Source organism: Carassius carassius, chromosome 25 (assembly GCF_963082965.1).
Source record: "Carassius carassius chromosome 25, fCarCar2.1, whole genome shotgun sequence".
Classification (NCBI taxonomy): Eukaryota; Metazoa; Chordata; class Actinopteri; order Cypriniformes; family Cyprinidae; genus Carassius; species Carassius carassius.
Genome location: NC_081779.1, coordinates 21,081,459 through 21,102,224, shown reverse-complemented (window position 1 = coordinate 21,102,224; position 20,766 = coordinate 21,081,459). Strand labels below are relative to the sequence as shown.

Genomic DNA, 20,766 nt, shown 5'->3' with positions numbered 1-20,766 from the left:
AACCGGCCTGGCCGGTCAACCGGTGCATCCCTAGTTATTTTCCTTCTGCGTTCACACACAGCAGAATTCCGGCAATTTACTGGTAATGTTACAACTTCTCATACCGGTAAATTGCCGGAACAAATTTACTGGTATTTTTTAAAAGATCCTGTTCACACATGATCTCTTTACGGCAATTTACCGGTAATTTTCCAGAAAAGTCTGTATGTGTGAAAGGGCTTTTTGTGACACATTTTTCAGAAGTCTGAATGCTTAAGATGCTTAAAGCAAGCTGTCTGCACATGCTCAGAGCTCACCGGATCTGCTCAGGTGTGCCACCTGAAGTGGCATTAGTGATCGCCCACGCCGCCTCCTTCCTGGTGCGGAATTCTGCTTTCTGTAGGATATCTATCAAGACTGGGAAGATGTTTGCATCTATTACGGCCTGCAGAAGATGATGACGATGGGTGAGAAAAAGAACAGAGGATTAAAATTATCCTTAAATCCAAAAATAAATCCCAAATAGGCACTATAAACAGGACCACTCCTTTGAAGGTTTGAGAGCACAGCCGTGCAAACCTGCCACACATGATAAACAAGCTGATCCCTGTGAGTGTGCATCTTGGTAGCGGAAGTGGAGTGTGGGTCAGGGTGTACCTGGATTTGCGCTCTGTTTCCCGCTGTGACATTGGAGATAGTCCAGCAGGCCTCCTTCCTGATGGATTCCTTGGCGCTACTGAGCAGGTGCAGGAGGCAGGGGAGAGCGGAGCAGTTCAACACCACCTTGGGCAGAGAGAATTGAAGCTTAAGGAATTCATCCATCTACTGTTCGAAACCAGAGATAATCATACATGAAGATGAAGAAACATATCTGCTCATATACTAACATACCTGTGTCTGAATGTCATCTCCTGTAACAATGTTTCCAACAGCCCTCAGAGCAGGAGAGGCCACCTTGTAATCCGTATGCCTACAAGAGGAAATAGATCATTAAGAACAGCAGTTATCAAACTTTTTGACTCAAAGGTCTCCGGTTGTCCAACACAATATTTGAAGTCCTCTGATAAAGACCTTAGTCAGGGTAGTGCCATATTTAATTTTTGACAGGAATGAAAACAAGGCTGTAAAGTATAGCAGTACAGTGTGTTCTTTTATTAAACGATATACTGATTATTCAGCTGATGAAACATCTTTCTGAAAAAAAAAAAAACGTCTCAAAAACTCCATAAAACAGTTACGAAAGGTGCGAGTTGTGAAAATTACATGTTTTAGAATCCTTTATACAGAGCATGCCATTATAAAGACTGCAAGTATATCCATCACAGACTTCATGTTCATGCTTTCAAATTCATGTTAAAGGGGTCATGAACTAAGAAATCAAAATTCCCTTGATCTTTTGACAGAGATCACTGTACTAAAACAAAAAACATACTGTACATTTCAGAACTCAAAACTTCCTCGTTAATAAAAAAAAACAGCTTATATTGATGCCAATCTCTCAAAATGACAGGTTGTGGAATGTGCCACTTCATGATGTAATAGTGTGGCTACACCCCGCTTCCACAGAAGATGATCAACGCCTGCTTCTACAGCACTGCCTCCTCAGCCCCGCCTACCAATTCACGTATGTCGTGTAAATAAAGAGAGAGGCAAACGCAAGTCTGCACAGAAACCAAATGATAAAGATGCACTGAAGTTAACAAAACGGTCTTTCTGATCACCTTCATTCTGATCCCAATATTAGGGCCTTTTGCACTGCTTTAGTTCCAGAACTAAATTTACAGTACTAAAGTAGTGGGATAATTTTGTGTGAACCATTTTCCAGTACAATTTAAAGGGTTGCATTCGCACCGACAGTGTGTACTAGGAAGTGACGTAAGGCGGTCGACAGTGACGTCATTTGTTCACGGCGTTCAACAATGTTAACAACAGAAGGATGGAAGACGCTGTGATCGGAGCTGTGTTTTTGTTGTGTCTCGTGGGTTTCACAATAATTTACATGGAATGTTGAGGTATACGTAAAGTGATTGAAAGAATGGAAAGGAGGAATAAGAATCTCCAATGACAACTGGCAATGCTACATTTGCTACAAGTGCATACCGTCCATCTATCGCTGTTCACCATACTTGTGAAATAAGTTGACAATGTTTACAGTATGTTACACAGTGTTTTAAATCATGGCAGGTGAGCGCGTTTGGCCAATCAATGTCTACTTATGTCACAGGTAATACTAGTTGTGCTGTTTAGACCCTGCTCCGGAGTAGGAGCTAATTTAGTTCTCGAAAAATGCAGTACAGTACTAAAAATCGCACCCAGTTCAGGCGGTGCGAAAACACCAAAAAGTGGGTAGTTCCACAATTAGTTCTGGTACTATGAAAAAGTTCCTGCAGTGCGAAATAACCTATTAGGAATGTGGATGAAGTTTATTTGAATGAAGATCCACACCGTCAGTAAGAATTTACAAACAAGGCACACTTTGACGCAGGATTTTAAGAAAGATTGAAATTAAAAGTCGAGGCTGGGCCAAATATATATATATATATATATATATATATAGAAAAAAATCCCCAATATAAACAGTTATCCATAAGAAAAATAATTTCAGTATGCATCTGTTTTTTTCCCCCGCATTTTAATACAAATTAGAATTTCTTTATTTAAATTATTACTAGTAATACAGCTGGCGGACCTGTTAGATGTTTTCTGAGAACCATTGGCTTAGGTAAAGCTCAAATAAAGTTAAAAAAAAAAAAATCTGTCGATACACATTCTGCTACTGTAATACTAAGCTAGAAAAATAATGTGATATCAAATCAAATACTAATTTAAAGTTTGTTTTCAAAATCATTTGAAATACAGCTCATAAGTCAATTATGACACCTTGGCCTAATGTCCTGTTGAAAATTCAGATTCACATTGAAATATGTCATTATGGAACTTAAAAGTGTAGTAGTTTCAATATGATTTAGAAATATTAATTTAGTCACAATAGTGGACTCACATAAGCAGCTCCACCAGTCTCCTGCAGACCCCTGAATCAATAACTGCTTGGATCTTCTCATTGGGCCCATCAGAGAGATAGGACAAGGCCCAACATGCATCAGCCAGCAGGTCTGAATCACTGCTGAACAAAAGACGGGACAGCACAGGCAGGCATGGAGACACCTGCAAGAGCAAAAGACAGCTTTCAATATGAAGTCTGTGGATTAAGTGGCACTTAGCGTCTAGACTGATTTATAAAAATAACTTTAGTTAAACTTCCTCAATGGACATGTAAAACAACACCCTTTTTCCCCATGTAAAACATGATCACAGCGACTCATTTCAGTGCATTTCTCTTTAAATGATAATGAGCTACTGTTCACCCCACCCCTGTCTTCCAAGACACCTGAATTGCTGCCTTGGACTCTGTTAATGGCTCGGAGGAAGTCTTATTCAAATAACTACCAATCTACATAGAAACCGGCTACAAACTGAAACTGAAAGCTTGCTGGATGACAGTTTCAGACTCAAGACAGTACATAAACTGGCTGCCTGTTATCTTTTCAGCTTTTCTGAGCTGGCAGACATGCCAGAAACCTAACTAAATGCAAAAACTGCTAAAAAGTAAATATTTTAACCGATGTCCCCTTTAATACGCAATTTATTCATGCGATGGTAAAGCTAAATTTTCAGCAGCCATTACTCCATTCTTCACTTGTATATGAGACACTATGACACATGAGACCTTTTGAAAGCATAAAGTGCCTTCTTAAACATAAGGAAAATAAAGAGTGTTGTCAAGGGACAGACAAGCAGTACAGACCTTCTCAAAGTCTGGGGGAGGACTTTTGCCTCTGCAGAGGTTGGACAAGGCCCACACAGCATTCCTGGTCATTGTGAGACGAGTTGATTTGGTCAGCAGCCTGGGGGAAAAAGTATCATTAAGGGAAAAAAAAGTTTTTTTCTTCTGCAGATGATGTTAATATCATTGCTTTGTCAGATAAATGACAATACTGTGGTCTTGTGTAAGGTCAACAGAAAAACTGAGTACTCACATTAGTAGAGGAGAAAGGATATTACAGTTTAGCACATAATCTCTGCACACAGCGCTGTCTCCCGCAATGTTCCCCAAAGCCCAAACAGCCTGTGACACAAAGATTCAGTAACATAACCACATGGGATATATACTCATTTAGCACAAACAAAACAAGGTAACTTATCCCTTGCAGCTTTATAACTTGTACCTGCTCCTGCACGTCTTCAAACTCGGAGTTGAGAAGCTCAATAAAGACAGGTACAGCACCGGCCTCGATCACAAACTTTGTCTGTTGAGATGTTCCAGATGCGATGTTGGTCAGTGCCCAAGCGGCCTCAAACTAAGGGGAAAAAAAAAACATTGAAAGGATCTGATTTTAAAACTTTAAATGGAGAAACTAATTTAGTTTTAGTTCATCACATCTCACCTGTAATGTGCAATTGGTACTTTTCTGAAGGAACTCTACGAATCTATTCACAACTCCAGGAGTGCTTATCACCTCGTCAATAGGAGGGTTTGGTTCTGAACACCACAAAGATTGATTTATTAAAACTCAGACACGCTTCTAGGCAACTCCAGACATGTGTTTGTGCCAGATACCTTTGGAAAGCAGTTTTCTGAATCTCTGCGTTATGACCAGTTGTAGTTCAGGATCTTCTGAGAAGAGCATTTCAACCATGTCTCTTGTAATTACTCCATCCTTAAAAAAAAAGAAAAGAAAAACCGGACAAATTTGGTCTAGAGCAATGCCCACAATTTGTTTTCGACCCAGGTTTGCACCTGTGAGAACTCCAAATCAATAGTTGACTTGTTGAATTACTGGGTCATAATGCACTACTAACAACAGACCCTGAAAGTGACAATGGGAGAAAGCAAACTATGCGTTTGGGTTTGAACTCACTGGTGCTGTGGTGGAGGAGATGGAGGAATCTGTAAGTGGACTGTCAAACATTCCCCCTTCTTCACCCAGCAGCTCCACATTTCTCCTCTTAAACAGCTGCCAAAAGAAAAAGAGAGAATCAATAATTTGATCAGTTAAAGTTAACATGAAACCGCATTCAGACCATTTACAGTGGTTAGAGCAAAAAAAATCCTGAGCCTGAACATTTTTCCGGGGGCGGGGCGGGGCAGCACATGCAAAGCATGCAATGACTTTGACAACTTTAACATTTGAAAGGATACTATGGCAAAGTTATTGCTTTCTTTATTCAAACTGATCTTCTTTTTTTTTATGAATATATGATTGAACTGCAGAATGAAAACTGTATCATACACTTGGAAAATTATGAGCTATATCATAGCTTATAGACACTAGGGGTGTGACAATACACTTAGCTAATGAGATGAGATGAAGTACAGATACTTGGTTCACTAGATTGTGACAATATTGTAATACTGTTTTTAAGAAGTTTTCAATAAAATGTTTGTCTTTTTATTACAAAAAGTAAAACAATGCAGTTGTATTTAGAAATATTTTAACTAATCTAGGGCTGTAACTAATTATTTTGGTAATCAATTTATCTACTGATTATTTTGACAACTGAGTAATCCTATTTTTTTAATTAACAAACAGATCTAAGTGAAAACCAGGCTTTAGTATGACTATTTATATATAAACTAACAAAGAGAAAATAATAATTGGCTCAAATAAAACATCAAAACCAAGAAATTACAAGATTGTATTGAACAACATTGTTAAAATACATAATGTAATATGCCTATAACATGAACATAACTTAAAGGGATAGTTCACCCAAATAGCAAAATTATGTCATTAATAATTGTGTTCCTATAGCTCAATTGGTAGAGCACGGCGCTGTCAAGCGCAAGGTTGGGGGTTCGAATCCCCGGGAACACTTGATAGGTAAAAATTGATAGCCTGAATGCACTGTAAGTCGCTTTGGATAAAAGCGTCTGCTAAATGCATAAAATTTAATTTAATTTAATAACTTACCCTCATGTTGTTCCAAACCCGTAAGACCACCGTTTATCTTCGGAACACAGTTTAAGATATTTTAGATTTAGTCTGAGAGCTCTCAGTCCCTCCATTGAAGCTGTGTGTACGGTATACTGTCCATGTCCAGAAAGGTAAGAAAAACATCAAAGTAGTCCACGTGACATCTTTGATGAACTGAACTGAACAGTTTAAAAGTTCAATTTGGTGAACTGGTTCAAAAAGATCCGGTTACATCGAATGATTCGTTCGCGAACCGGATATCACAAACTGCTGTGTTTTGAACTCTCTCACAACAGACACGGAAGAGAAGACAATGCTGAATGAAGTCGTAGTTTTTGCTATTTTTGGACCAAAATGTATTTTCGATGCTTCAAAAAATTCTAACTGACCCTCTGATGTCACATGGATTACTTTGATGATGTTTTTCTTACCTTTCTGGACATGGACAGTATACCGTACACACAGCTTCAATGGAGGGACTGAGAGCTCTCAGACTAAATCTAAAATATCTTAAAAGGTCCCGTTCTTCGTGATCCCATGTTTTAAACTTTAGTTAGTGTGTAATGTTGTTGTTAGAGTATAAATAATATCTGTAAAATTCTAAAGCTCAAAGTTCAATGCCAAGCAAGATATTTTATTTAACAGAATTCGCATACAACGAACGACCCATTTGGACTGCATCCCTCTAGTTCCTGCAGTAATGACGTCACTAAAACAGTGACTAACCTCCACCCACATGAATACACAAAAAAGGGGGCGTGGTCTTGTTGCGCTCGCACGGAGAAAGAGTAAGAAGAGTAAGAGAGAGTCGTTTGAAGAGTGCTTTTGTCGCCATGTCGTTGAAACACTTATTTTTTCATCTCGGAGTCCAATCATCTTTGTTTGGGCTTCCCAGGGACGCTGTACTTAGAGATCAATGCTTAGAACTTATGTTTAACTCGGTTCCCGAAAATTATAATCCACATGTAAAACTATGTGCAGCACATTTTGCTGAGGACAGCTTCTTCAATCTCAATCAGTTTAATGCTGGATTCGCACAAAGATTATTCCTGAAAAATGGAGCAGTTCCCTCTTTGTCTGGAGAAGGCGTTGTTTATGGACCACAACCGGTAAGTGTATTTTATTATTTAAGTTGGTGCGTTTAACAGTTTCTGTAACTTATTACACAAAGGCCAACGCTGTTTAGCTTGGTTAACTAGATGTTAGGGCTGTGCAAAAAAAATTGTCATGCGCATCTCGTCAGTAAAACCGCTCCTGTGATTATAAGTACATCTCCAGCATGTGCGTTCAGATCAGGATGGCCAGGTTTTCAAAACAAATCCTGCCCACTTGCTTCTCAAAACTGCTCCAAAACTAGCCCAATCGCGTTTCCAGGAGGGCAGCGTGCGGTCAGCTGCTGTCGAATCACAACACAGGAACCGCTGGCACAATCAGAACTCGTTACGTATTTCTGAAGGAGGGACTTCATAGAACAAGGAAGACATCAGCCCGTTTTTATGACAGTGAAAACAGCGGTATACAGATAGGTGAATTGTGTGAAAAATACTGTGTTTTTTTACATGTAAAACATGAACACGTTATATTGCGCACTGTAAACATAAAGCTTCAAAAAAGCACGAAAAACGGGACCTTTAAACTGTGTTCCAAAGATAAACGGAGGTCTTACGGGTTTGGAACAACATGAGGGTAAGGGTATTATTAATGACATAATTTTGCTATTTGGGTGAACTATCCCTTTAAGTACATTATGTATTAAAACATACCTGCAGAGGGCGCCAACGGCCTGGTGACGTTTCCCTTAACAGCTTGATTAAATGATGTTTAAATCAATTAAATTTAAATATTTGGCCACGTGCAGAAAGATTTATTTTGAAATCGCAATGGCATATTTAGAAATAGGTTGATGTATCTTCTGTGTTGGCAAAGGTTTATAAATGATTTACGTTACAAATCTAGTGAGAATGCACACAGTATTTCCAGATTACGATAAGCAATTAAAATTCACAGTGTATACAGAGGAAGAGTTTACCCCCTTTTACACATACAGTCTTTACTGGTAAATTACAGGTAAAGTTACCATTAATCGGTCATGTGTGAACAGGACCTTTTCAGAAATCCCGGTAAATGTGTTTTGGCAGTCATATCATTCTTATGGAGATGACATGATTACTCTGAGCTGTTTACAAAGCTCCGCTGCTATATAGTTTGCTTTCCTATGTAAATACGCGCTATATGGATATATTTGACCATTTCGCCTCACAGCTTTTTGTGTTGCTTCTCTATTCATTAGGGCTGCGATTCTGCAATTGAATACTATTATGCGCGTCTCATGTTTATAAAAACAAAACATTCTGACTGGCTACTAATGTTAGTTTGGTTAAGAGTGAAAGTTGCACCTCTCATACCATGGGTAGGCGAACGCATGGACTCAAGAGTGATATCAATCAACATTAATAATAATAATAATAATAATAATGTAGGATTAAACGCTGCACGCCAGAAATCCAGCATGGTGCCGGAGAACTTTAAGCCCTGCATTTAACATCTGAATCAGCAAAGTCAATGTGAAAAGAATGAATGGGATAATGTTACAAAATAATATTTCACAAAATTACAAACCCCAAAGTTTTGAATAGTGGTATAAGTCATATTATCGGTGGATAATTATGTTTTTTTTTTAATAACATGCACCGCCTAACGGTGCAAAATAAAACCAAAAACATATGTTTAATTAAATGGGGGTTCATTATATTTTCAGGTTACCTTTAAAGGAAAGGTCATATAGGGAACATGAAACCAAATAAACAAAGCAAGTGGACAGTCACCTGTTGCTCTCGTTTCTGTTTCCTCAGCTGAACGCCTTCCTCCTCCCTTCTCCGACGCATCTCCTCCAGGTTGAGCGCTTTGTTCTTGTAGCGGTTCATTCTGAAATTATCCTTTGCAGGACTTCCTGAAGGCTCTGCAGAACATAATGAATTAGTAACACTTTACAGACATCTCCAAAATGTTTGCTTCTCAAGTGATATTGCATTGTACTAGCACTACTGCTTTATTTTAATACCGCGTAACATATTTTGCAAGTAACTTTGTTGCCCTTTCCTCCGAAATGGGCCTACTTTTCGCTCACTTCATTAGGCTTGCTCAGCTAAATATGTCTGTTGGCGTGTACTTGCGTGTGTACACACACACTTTCTCCTTCTTTCCAAAGCGCTCGGGCAGTTGCGCTCCTGAGGCATCTATCATTGCTAAGCATCAGCTGCGATATCCGTTACAACAAGGAAATTTCAGTAATGGATTTCCACCACCGAAAAACCCTTGCTGTAACTCTGCTACAAGATTTATTTACGAAGAAAAGTAAAAAACTCTGCAGTGTTTGGGTGCACCCCATTTTTCAAAAACAATGGGAAATTTCACCCCCGAAGGAAGCTAATTGAGTCGGTTCTTGTCACATAAGCTGGTGCGCTTGCGTCATTCTGCAAAGCTGATGTTCCCTTTCGAGAGTACTCTCGTACTGCGTAAGCTAGCTTACGCTATGGGAAAAGGTCCCCTTTTCTCGAGAATATGAAGCCAAAAATTATCCTTAATTTTTAAATAATGTAAAACGCAGTGCTGCAGCACAGCAGACCCAAGCGAAGCGGCTCGCGCGCTTATTGGCTGTGCTGCGGCAACTGCAGCAACCTATGGTGAGGCGGCGGAGAGTAACGAACCAATGGGGGCGCTTCGCGCCCATTGGACGTCAGAGCGCGCCAAAATAGGCGTGGCTGGAACTATATAAGCCACCGCTTCACCATAGGGATCAGATTTCATCTCCTTCAGCGATCTCACCTGCACTTCGCTGTCTTCTCCGGAGAAGCCTCTACAGGCCGTCGAAAAGCCTCTCAGCGGGATAGCACTGCAACGCAGATCTGAGGACGCCGGCTCGTGCTTCATCTCGACGCCGCCTTCAGCACTTGCTTCCTGCTGCGCCATCCGGCGTGACTATATCCTTTTCAAAGCTAGTGTGTTTGCCGCTGCATCACACTTTTTTCCTCCAGAATTCGAGGCGTTGTTTCAAATGCCTCGGGCCTGCGCTTCCTGCCGAGGCCCTCTGCCCAGCGAGGACCGCCACATCATCTGTGTCTCCTGCCTGGGCCGCGAGCATGCTGAGAGCGCACTCTTCAAGGGCGGCTGCCCTGAGTGCGACGACATGGCTATATCGACCCTGCGGGCTCGATTAGCTCAAACCAGCCACGATGCTCCACCCGCTCCGCCTCTTCTCTCTCAAGTGCCGCGTAAGAAACGCCGCGATCAGAGAATGCCTGAGCATACTGCTACACGCGAGCTCACGCCGGAACACTCCCCGCGTGCCTCGCCCGCTCTCTCTCCTTCGCCTGTCCTCTTCGTGGACGAGCAGCGCCAGTCCCTGCTCACCAGCGCCCCCTTCTCCTTCGGAGCGCCTGAGGCGGAAGAGGACAGACACGACAGCCTTTCTCTCGCCGCGTCCAGTAGTGAGGAATGGTCGGGCTCCATTGCGGACCCCCCCCCCCCCCTCTACAGCACCCAGCTGCACCGGACAACGCGCCGATATCGACGCGGAGCTTACTCGCGTGCTTACAAGGGCTGTCAGCGACCTTCAGCTCGACTGGTCTCCTCCAGACGAGCCCGCTAAAAGCAGGCTGGATGAATGGTTCCTGCAGGGGCGCCCTTCGGCCCCTCCGCAAAGAAACGCCCCCTTCTTCCCGGAAGTTCACAATGAACTCACGAAGTCGTGGAAAGCCCCATTCTCCGCACGCTTGAAGACTTCTGTCTCGTCAGCGCTCTCCTCTGTCGACGGCGCCCGAGACCACGGTTACGAGAGCCTCCCCCCTCTCGAGGAGGCTATTGCTGCACACCTCTGCCCGCCCTCAGCCGCTGGATGGCGGTCGAAGCCTGTGCATCCATCCAAGCCGTGCCGCACCACCTCAGCTCTCGCTGGCCGAGCTTACACCTCCACTGGTCAAGCTGCTTCGGCTCTACACACCATGGCTGTGCTGCAGGTTTTTCAGGCCAGACTTCTCCGTAACCTGGACGAGTCTACCCCAGATACCTATGACTTTAAAGATCTCCGCAGCGCTACTGATCTAGCCCTGCGTGCGACAAAGACCACAGCACAAGCGATCGGCCGAAGCATGGCAAGCCTCGCTGTTTTAGAGCGACACCTCTGGCTCACGCTCACGGAGATGAAAGACGCCGACAAATCCGCCTTTCTCGACTCTCCTATCTCGCCTTCCGGCCTCTTTGGCCAGTCGGTTAAGGGTTTCGCTGAACGCTTCACTGAGGCTCAGAAAACGTCACAGGCAATGAGACACTTCCTGCCGAAACGCTCTAGCTCTGCTGCGGGACGCCGTAGAAATGCGCCACCCCCTCAGACCTCGAAGCCATCGCAGCCAGACTTACAGTCTCGCCCAGCGACCAAAACCCAGCACCGCTCTCGCTCTACGAGCCGCAAACCGCCAGAGAGACGGGGACCTCGGCCCAGGATTGTGCTGAACCCCGAGCCTCCGAAGCCCTCCTGACCTTCGGGCTGAAAAGACCGTGGTTAAGTCCCGCTGCGGCCGGACCACCACACAAGAAACCTCACATGCTTCCTCCAATCCCCTCACTAAAGGCGGTTGGAGATGTCTATACTGCAGTAAACGAGCCTGTTACAATGCACGCACGCCTGCACACAAACGCCGTTTTCACGGCGACCTCAATAAAGCACAAGAAGAGCTTTTTCTATGTAGGCAGTGTGCCCACTACACAGTACGCACCCCTACATGTATACACACTCCCCCAAGTGTCACAAAGACTCACTCGGGTCTCCTTTCATGCCCACCTTCCCGCTCGCGCCGGAGGTGCTCTAAATGTAGCGCTGTCACCACAGTGTCACAAGCACAGCATACTCGAGCTACTGGTCCCCTCATAACAGGCGGCCAGTGCCCGAAGCACATTCAACCCATAGCCGCACGAGCCGCTGCATGGCAGGCCATCCCCGGCATATCAAATTGGGTTTTGAATATAATAAAACGAGGTTACTCGCTCCAGTTCGCTCGCAGACCGCCGCGCTTTCGCGCCGTGGTCGAAACGAAAGTGAAAAGCGAAATGACACACGCCCTTCGCGCCGAACTGATAAACCTTCTTGCAAAAGGGGCGATAGAAACTGTCCCCCCTGCGCAGCGCGAGTCAGGCTTTTACAGCCACTACTTCCTCGTACCAAAAAAGGATGGCGGTCTCAGACCCATCCTAGATCTCAGACGTTTGAACAAAGCGCTTATGACGCGATCGTTCAAAATGTTAACTACCAAACAAATACTCGCGCAAATTCGCCCGAGGGATTGGTTTTTCTCAGTGGATCTGAAAGACGCTTACTATCACATTCAAATAGCACCCCATCACAGGCCATTCTTGAGATTCGCCTTCGAGGGGCAGACTTATCAGTACATGGTTCTTCCATTCGGCCTCTCCGTAGCGCCCCGTACGTTTACACGGTGCATGGATGCCGCTCTCGCACCCCTGAGAATGCGGGGAGTGCGAGTATTGAACTACCTCGACGACTGGCTAGTTTTAGCCCATTCCGAGGAACTACTGACGACACACAGATCCTGGATCCTCAGCCATTTAGAATGCCTGGGTCTCACGATCAACACTGTCAAGAGCGCTCTGTCTCCCAGCCAGAGGATTTCCTTTTTGGGGATAGACATAGACTCTGTGAGATGTACAGCGCGTCTGACGTCACAGCGCGCTCTCACTATTCAGCATTTAGCCGTGTCGTTCAAAGCCAGGTCTCTTTACCCGCTCAAACGATTTCAGGAAATGCTAGGTCTGATGGCATCAGCCTCTGCGGTTCTCAAACTGGGCCTGCTGCGCATGCGCCCACTACAGCGCTGGCTGAGAGACCGTGTTCCAGCGCGCGCCTGGATTTCCGGCCGCGCGAGCATCAGGGTGACCCACGGCTGCATCACAGCTCTGGCCCCTTGGAAAATAGCCAACTGGTATCAGTTAGGCGTAAGCACGGGCGCTGTCTCGAAATGGAAAGTAGTCTCGACAGATGCATCCAACCTCGGTTGGGGCGCCCTGTACGAGGGCAGGTCTGCCTCCGGCCTCTGGTCGAGCCCGGAGCGACTGTTACACATAAACTGTCTGGAGATGATAGCGGTCGAACTATCCCTGAAAGCTTTCCTCCCATTTTTAAAGGGCCACCACGTTCTGGTCAGATCAGACAGCATGTCAGTGGTGGCCTACATAAATCGCCAGGGTGGTGTCAGGTCAGAAACCTTGCACACCCTGACCGAGCGTCTTCTGACATGGGCACATTACAATCTGCGCTCGCTAAAGGCAGCGCATGTACCTGGCATCCTGAACCGGGGCCCGGACATGCTTTCCAGGGCGAATGTTCCCCCTGGGGAGTGGTCTCTTCACCCACAGACGGTTCAGTTGATGTGGAGCATCTTCGGCAGGGCAGAGGTCGACCTCTTCGCCTCAGAAGACAACGCTCATTGCCCAATATATTTTTCAAAGAGCAGGGCTCTCGATTGGCCCAGAAGCCCGCTTTATGCCTTCCCACCGGTCGCGATGCTACCGCAGGTCATCGATCGGGTCAGGAAGAGCAGATGTGCTATGCTGCTAGTAGCCCCACTCTGGACGACCCAACCTTGGTTCTCCGAGCTGATGCAGCTGTCCAGTACAGCCCCATGGCCAATACCGCTGCGGAAAGATCTCCTCACGCAGCTGAAGGGCGCGCTCTGGCATCCCCACCCCGAACTTTGGGCCCTTCATGTATGGCCCCTCAACGGGTACCCGGGAACCTCCCTGAGGGAGTGTTAAAGACCATTACGGAAGCCAGAGCGCCCTCAACCAGGCGCCTATACGCGCAGAAATGGTCAGTGTTCTCCACCTGGTGCGGGACACGGAACCTAGACCCTCACTTATGTGACGTGACGGAGATACTCTCCTTCCTACAGGAGCGTTTAGATGCGGGCAGATCCCCGTCTACGCTCAAAGTGTATGTGGCAGCCATTGCAGCTTCTCATGCTCCGGTGGCCGGCCTATCACTGGGAAAAAACGAACTGGTCATTCGTTTCCTTAAGGGAGCTCGTCGGATGAACCCTCCCCGACCCCCTTCAATCCCTTCCTGGGACCTGTCTACGGTCCTAGAGGCCTTAAGGGGCCCCCCTTTTGAACCGCTTCAGTCTGTCGATATGAAGCTTCTTTCGTTCAAAACCGCTTTTCTACTGGCTCTGGCCTCAGTCAAGCGAGTGGGGGATTTACATGCGCTATCTGTAAGCGCTGACTGTCTCGAGTTTGGGCCTAATGACTCCAGAGTCATTCTCAGACCAAGACACGGCTATGTCCCCAAGGTGCTCTCAACACCGTTCAGAGCGCAGGTCATCTCGCTGTCAGCCCTTTCCTCGCAAAGCGACGAAAGCAACGCGAGCTTCATCTGCCCCGTCAGGGCTCTTAAAACCTATATTGCGCGCTCCGCCTTATTCAGGAGGTCGGACCAGCTCTTCATATGCTTTGGTGGGCGCACCCGAGGTCTCGCCACCACGAAGCAAAGCCTATCGCGATGGATAGTAGACACTATCTCGCTGGCTTACAAATCTAAGGGCCTTCACTGCCCGTTCGGCATCAGAGCCCATTCCACCCGAGGTATGGCCTCGTCATGGGCGTGGTCCTGCGGGATACCACTGGATGATATCTGTGCGGCGGCAGGCTGGGCCTCTCCGTCCACATTTATTAGATTCTGTAATCTGCAAGTCCCTGCCCTGCAGGCCAGGGTACTTTCTATATAGACGTGCTAAGCCTTATCACGTCCCCCTTTTTTCGTTCCCTATATAAAGCTCACTAAGGTTGGCTGTTGGGACTGGGATTTCTCCTGCTATAAAGCCCCGAGCTCTCGCCTCGGGCTGTGACAGGTCGAAGTTCCCGAGCACGCACGGCGTTTTACATTGTGTTCCCATAGCGTAAGCTAGCTTACGCAGTACGAGAGTACTCTCGAAAGGGAACGTACTCGGTTACTAACGTAACCTCGGTTCCCTGAGATGAGGGAACGAGTACTGCGTAACCTGCCGTGCTATGTGCTCGGACCGGGTGATCGCTTCAGTCGATTTAAAACCTGATCCCTATGGTGAAGCGGTGGCTTTTATAGTTCCAGCCACGCCTATTTTGGCGCGCACTGACGTCCAATGGGCGCGAAGCGCCCCCATTGGTTCGTTACTCTCCGCCGCCTCACCATAGGTTGCTGCAGTTGCCGCAGCACAGCCAATAAGCGCGCGAGCCGCTTCGCTTGGGTCTGCTGTGCTGCAGCACTGCGTTTTACATTATTTAAAAATTAAGGATAATTTTTGGCTTCATATTCTCGAGAAAAGGGGACCTTTTCCCATAGCATAAGCTAGCTTACGCAGTACTCGTTCCCTCATCTCAGGGAACCGAGGTTACGTTAGTAACCGAGTACGTTTTTAACTAGATGCGGTGCGGAGTCGCCTGGAAAAAACGAGCGCGTCGCTTCCATTATGAGCGCGCATACCGTATTTGAAATAACGAACTTGGGCACCCAAAACACGCAATATGTTTACAGCCCCTTCATCTGTCAAAATGTTTACTTTCGGTTAACGGTTAATATGAGCATCCTTAACTGGCACATAAACATAATATAACATACAAAATTAATTAATTTTAAGCAAAGTCAACATGTTGGTATTTCTTGCTCTGAATCTGTCATAAAATAAAATAAAAGTTTCTTGATCTTTGAAAAGGTGTACCTGCGTTATTATGCCATTATTATTATATTAGTTGAAACTGGTCTTAGAAGGACAATATTATCCTTTATCGTAGTGCTGGGCTGTTTGACCAAAAATGTATATACCATTTTTTTTTTCAAAATTATACCGGTTTTCCGGTTTATGACGTTTTTTTTCATGCATAATCAGGTGTACAATGCATTTTCTGCTGGTTGATATTCCAAGACGTGCTTGCGGCTAAGGTGCTGGAGTAAATTGCTCGAGTTGCGCCTTTGGGGACAATTTAAGCCCGACAGCACTTGCATAAAAATGATATTACATATGCATAATCTGCCTGCAGTGCATATGCAGTCCGCAGCACGGACTCATTGTGCTTTCACACAGGACGCGTTTGCTGTCCGCTACTGATCTGCTTCGGTTTAGTCCACAAACACAACATTTGTTCATTGTTTTGATTTCATATCATGTAAAAAAAAAAAATTTTTTTTTTCAGCATCATAAGTCTTTTATCACAGAACAGTAACAATATTTCATATAGACATTAGTTTAAACTCAATAAATATAAACAACGCATTATTCATGCATTTTACTTCTAGGTTTGTATAATAAGCTGCTCAAGCAAGCGGCAAAACATTTAAACACAATAATTAGCCTAATTTTCTTGTTAAAATATTTAAAATTAAAACACTACAGACAGAAACAGTCTCGTGCATTTTGCATTTAAATCTTTATCACAAGCAATCCCACGAGTCTTAATGAACTTTGTTTTTCTGCTTCCTTAAAAGTGAACATATATATATTGTTTTCATTGTTTGTCTAAAAGTGCTCTTTTTCTTGTTTTAAACCTAGCCAAGAACCCATGTGGCTGCGTTTCCATGTCAATCCATGTTCATTTTTCCCACGAACAATGCGCTTTCACTTTAATTCAGCGCCTGCAGCACAGCAAAAATAGACTCAGTATGTTAACAATCTCTGCACTGCTGCAAACACTGCGTACGTGTGTCTGTTAAGTCCATGAGACCATAAGGTGTCCCATTCCGGAAACTTTCCAAAAAAATTCCTGGAATATTCCCAAAAATCCTGAAAAGTTTCCCAAATTTCTGGAATGTTTTCTAAATTTACTGGAAATTTTCCACCTTTTTGCAACCCTACCCATTCCTCATTTTAGCTTTCATAAGGGTCCTTGCAACTACCCCCTTTGTGGCCGCTATGCACCCTCGATGCACACTTCTGCCAAGTCCTCGGTGAGTTGAGATATTACAATTTCTATTTGAATATATTTTAAAATGTATTTTATTCCTGTGATGCAAAACTGAATTTTCAACATCATTACTCCAGTCTTCAGTGTCACATGATTCTTCAGAAATCATTCTACCGTGCTGATTAAAGAAACATTTATAATCAATGTTGAAAACCATTGTGCTGTTTGTTTTACATTTCAAAAGAATAGCATTTATCTGAAATAAAAATAGTTTGTTACATTATAAATGTATTTACTGTCACTTTTGACTAAAGTGCATTCTTGTCAAATAAAAATATTTAAAAATAATAATAAATTGTAAAAAAACGTAGCCCACAATGTATGAATGTTTGTGTAACTGGTTGATGTTTTTCATGTAACTAAAATAAATGGGGAGTGGAAACTGGACCTTTCAAGTGGACACAAAATCATGATCATATTTTTTTTAGACATAAGCTAAACTTGACAACTCAATCAGATTCAGACCAAATCACTGGGAGAAAAAATAATTCATAAATCAAACTGCTAAGTAGAGCAATGATATGATTTTCAGTGAACAACTTTTTTGTTATTCTGGAATTTAACAGCCCCAGTTCACTTTTATTACATTTAGGTTAAGTTCTCCATGGAAGAAAGACGGTCATAAGGATCTGGAACAACATTAAGGATGTTAATTTTTGGGGTGAACTAGGCTATTCCTTTAAGAAGAGAAAGAACATCATAATGACGCTGTTCTACAAATTTAGATGGGATGACAAGCAAGCTGTGGCTCAACCTGACTCAAGTACTCCATTACATCGTTGCCCATCACATGGGCCTCACAAATAGCAGTGTGGACTGGGCCCCCGTCACAGAACTATTTTAAAGAAGTGTGTATGCTACGGCTTAAAGACGGAGCACTAGGGACAAACAGCAGACGGGATCAGTCAGGGTTTAGACTATCCAAAGTTCAACCTGCAAAACCACACACTGCTTTGACTAAAACTTGTGTAGCATTAATAAGGATCCATCTATATAATTTACACAGTGCTATGCAGTGTTTTATATTTAATTTGATTTCTAATTTAATATTTCCATTCTAAATATTACTGTTATATGTACCATTCTATGTATCTGTGCGTTTTCTCGTAATTAATTTATTCTTATTTCATTACTGACTGTTTACTTTTCTTATATAATTTTTTGAAGTGTCTATTAAGCTAGTAGTTATTGCGGTGGTATTGAAATTTAGATTCAAGAAATTAACTTTTATGTAACATTTTGGTGTTACAGGTACAACCTTATTCATTAGAATTCAGGGTTACACAGGTCAAACAAAACAAATAAGTTTTTTTTGTGTGTGTGTGTGTGTGATTATTTTGGAAGAACAAATAAAAATCTGAAACACTGGCCTGTCCAGACCAACAACAAAAATCCCCATCATTGAGCAGTGTGTAAAAGTAATTAATCTTTTCAGTATCAGTTTTGCACCATGGAAAGCGATGAGAAGTCCAGCTTGAAGCCTAAACTGAGCCTGGTTTCAAAAAATGCAAACTGAAATGCCAGTGTGTGTGAAATCCACTGAATTGTCATGGATAACCTGTCAGATATCTCATTAATTTCCACTTTGATGATTCATTGAAATGAAAAACCAAGTCAGCAGCAGTAAGATCCTGACATCCTATCTGTATCGTTCCTGTCCCAACCTTCAAACAAACCATTCCCGAAAACTGAGGGCCCAAGATATATTTAAATGTATCATGAGTGACGTTTGATTGCTTCTGACAACATAACCACCTTCTGACAACATAACCATCTTCTGACAAGAAACATCCTTTGAGTAAACATCTGATAAATGCATATAAAACAGAAACTATCAGCTATCAGGGTTGGTCACATGTTACAGCTGACTAAGTTAACTCACTGAAATCGGAGGCGAGTATTTGTTTTGTCTGTCTAAACCTAGTCAGCCATCTACCTAAACAGCATTTATGGCCATTGTTTATGTGCACAATGAAGTTCACTTGGTTCTTCCACTTATAATGTCGGAGTATTTCCTCTTCGTCCACTGTGTACTAGAGTCAAACGTGAGACGACTTCATAATCTGTGGCTGAACATGACCAAGCGTTTACATCGACAAAGACTCAAACCTACTTCCACCTCAGTCAACTCACAATAAATCGCATAAGCGCCTGTTATAAAGGCGTTCTAGCTTCAAGTATCTGTTCTTAGGTTCACTGGTAAACACATATGTCGAGTACAGCGGTATGCTAGGCTAACTGGCCCTTCACACTCATGCTTTAACTGACATGATGTAGCTTTTCTAGGGTTTTGTCCCTAAAGCCCGCAAATAGCAGAGCTAACGCGTCAAATACAGTATAGGTTTGATACTTACCCATCTTTCTTTTCTGATGTACGCTTTGATTACGGGTTATATAAACGTTGTAATCTTAACACTCTCCTTGTCTTCCAGAATGTATTTCTCACAAACAATATGTCGGTGATCTACGGAGAGCCGACGGAGACAAACTTAATGACAGCGTTTCCTATTTCTGTTCTACGAAACGCTGAGCAAACGAGCAAAATGCAAGCGCATCGTTGTCATGATGTATCAGAAGTTAACGGACACCATATTATATTTATATCACTGTTGTATCGTAATGATATTTTATATTTTCTCTAACATTTTGGTGATTTGCAACATAATTATTACAAATTATGAAAATAACCTATTGGATAAATATGAATTTCTCCCTAAAACAGGCTTATTGCATGGTCAATTTAGCTAATTACGCTTACACGAAGTACAAATAGTGTCAACAAAAATTGGCTAAAGCAAACATTGTTTTTATTATTTTGTGCATATTAACACACAAACAAAAAAAAAAAACACCAGGAGAAATGTTCAATTATTAAATACTAAGAAAACCTAAACATAAAAAGGTGCATAAAGAAGAAGCCTATAATAATAGCCTATACATATATATATATATATATATATATATATATATATATATATATATATATATATATATATATATATATATATACTGTCTGCTGGACTTTCTGACTGGAAGATCTCAGGCAGTACGGGTCAGCAGCAACACATCCAACACCATCACACTGGAGCCCCCCAAGGATGTGTGCTTAGCCCCCTCCTCTTCACTCTGCTGACCCACGACTGCACACCGTCACACAGCTCCAACCTATTGGATCTCAATAGCAACAAAGATGAGACAAACTACAGGAGCGAGGTGAGCTGCCTGGCCGGGTAGTGCAGTGACAACAATCTCTCTCTGAACATGGAGAAGACGAAGGAGATTGTTGTTGACTTCAGGAGAGCACACACTCAGCACGTTCCTCTGACCATCAATGGTGCGACTGTGGAGAGAGTGAGCAGCACCAAGTTACTGGGTGTACACATCACAGAGGACCTCTCCTGGACTGACAACACTGCAGCACTGGCCTAGAAATCACAACAGCGTCTCTACTTCCTCCGCAAACTGAGAAGAGCCAGAGCCCCACCCCCACCATGTACACCTTCTACAGCCATCGAGAGCATCCTGACGAGCTGCATCACTGTGTAGTATGGCGCCTGCAACACGTCCTGCCGAAATACTCTGCAGCGCATAGTGAGAGCAGCTGAGAAGATCATTGGTGTCTCTCTCCCCTCCCTGCAGAATATTTATGGAACCCGTCTCACTCGCAAAGCCCTCTGCATCGCCCTCTGTCTCACAGCTTCTTCAGTCTGCTGCCATCAGGGAGGAGACTGTGGAGTCTCCAGGCCAGGACCAGCAGACTGAAGGACAGCTTCATCCATCAGGCTGTCAGGAAACTGAAATCGCTAAATTT

General features: G+C 43.5%; 1 protein-coding gene across 1 annotated transcript in view; it reads right to left on the bottom strand.

The window, feature by feature from the left end:
* LOC132104811 (importin subunit alpha-7-like) overlaps nt 1-19,313 on the bottom strand; it is a 30,532-nt gene extending 11,219 nt beyond the window's left edge. The window contains exons 1-12 of the mRNA XM_059510344.1: nt 19,310-19,313; nt 8,780-8,913; nt 4,899-4,994; nt 4,598-4,697; nt 4,425-4,519; nt 4,206-4,337; nt 4,017-4,105; nt 3,785-3,884; nt 2,981-3,144; nt 871-949; nt 637-762; nt 297-424 (exon numbers count right to left, since the gene is read on the bottom strand). Of these exons, the coding sequence (XP_059366327.1) occupies nt 297-424; nt 637-762; nt 871-949; nt 2,981-3,144; nt 3,785-3,884; nt 4,017-4,105; nt 4,206-4,337; nt 4,425-4,519; nt 4,598-4,697; nt 4,899-4,994; nt 8,780-8,913; nt 19,310-19,313 (1,247 nt within the window). The remainder of the gene's footprint in view (nt 1-296; nt 425-636; nt 763-870; nt 950-2,980; nt 3,145-3,784; nt 3,885-4,016; nt 4,106-4,205; nt 4,338-4,424; nt 4,520-4,597; nt 4,698-4,898; nt 4,995-8,779; nt 8,914-19,309) is intronic.
* Nucleotides 19,314-20,766: the final 1,453 nt, after the last annotated feature.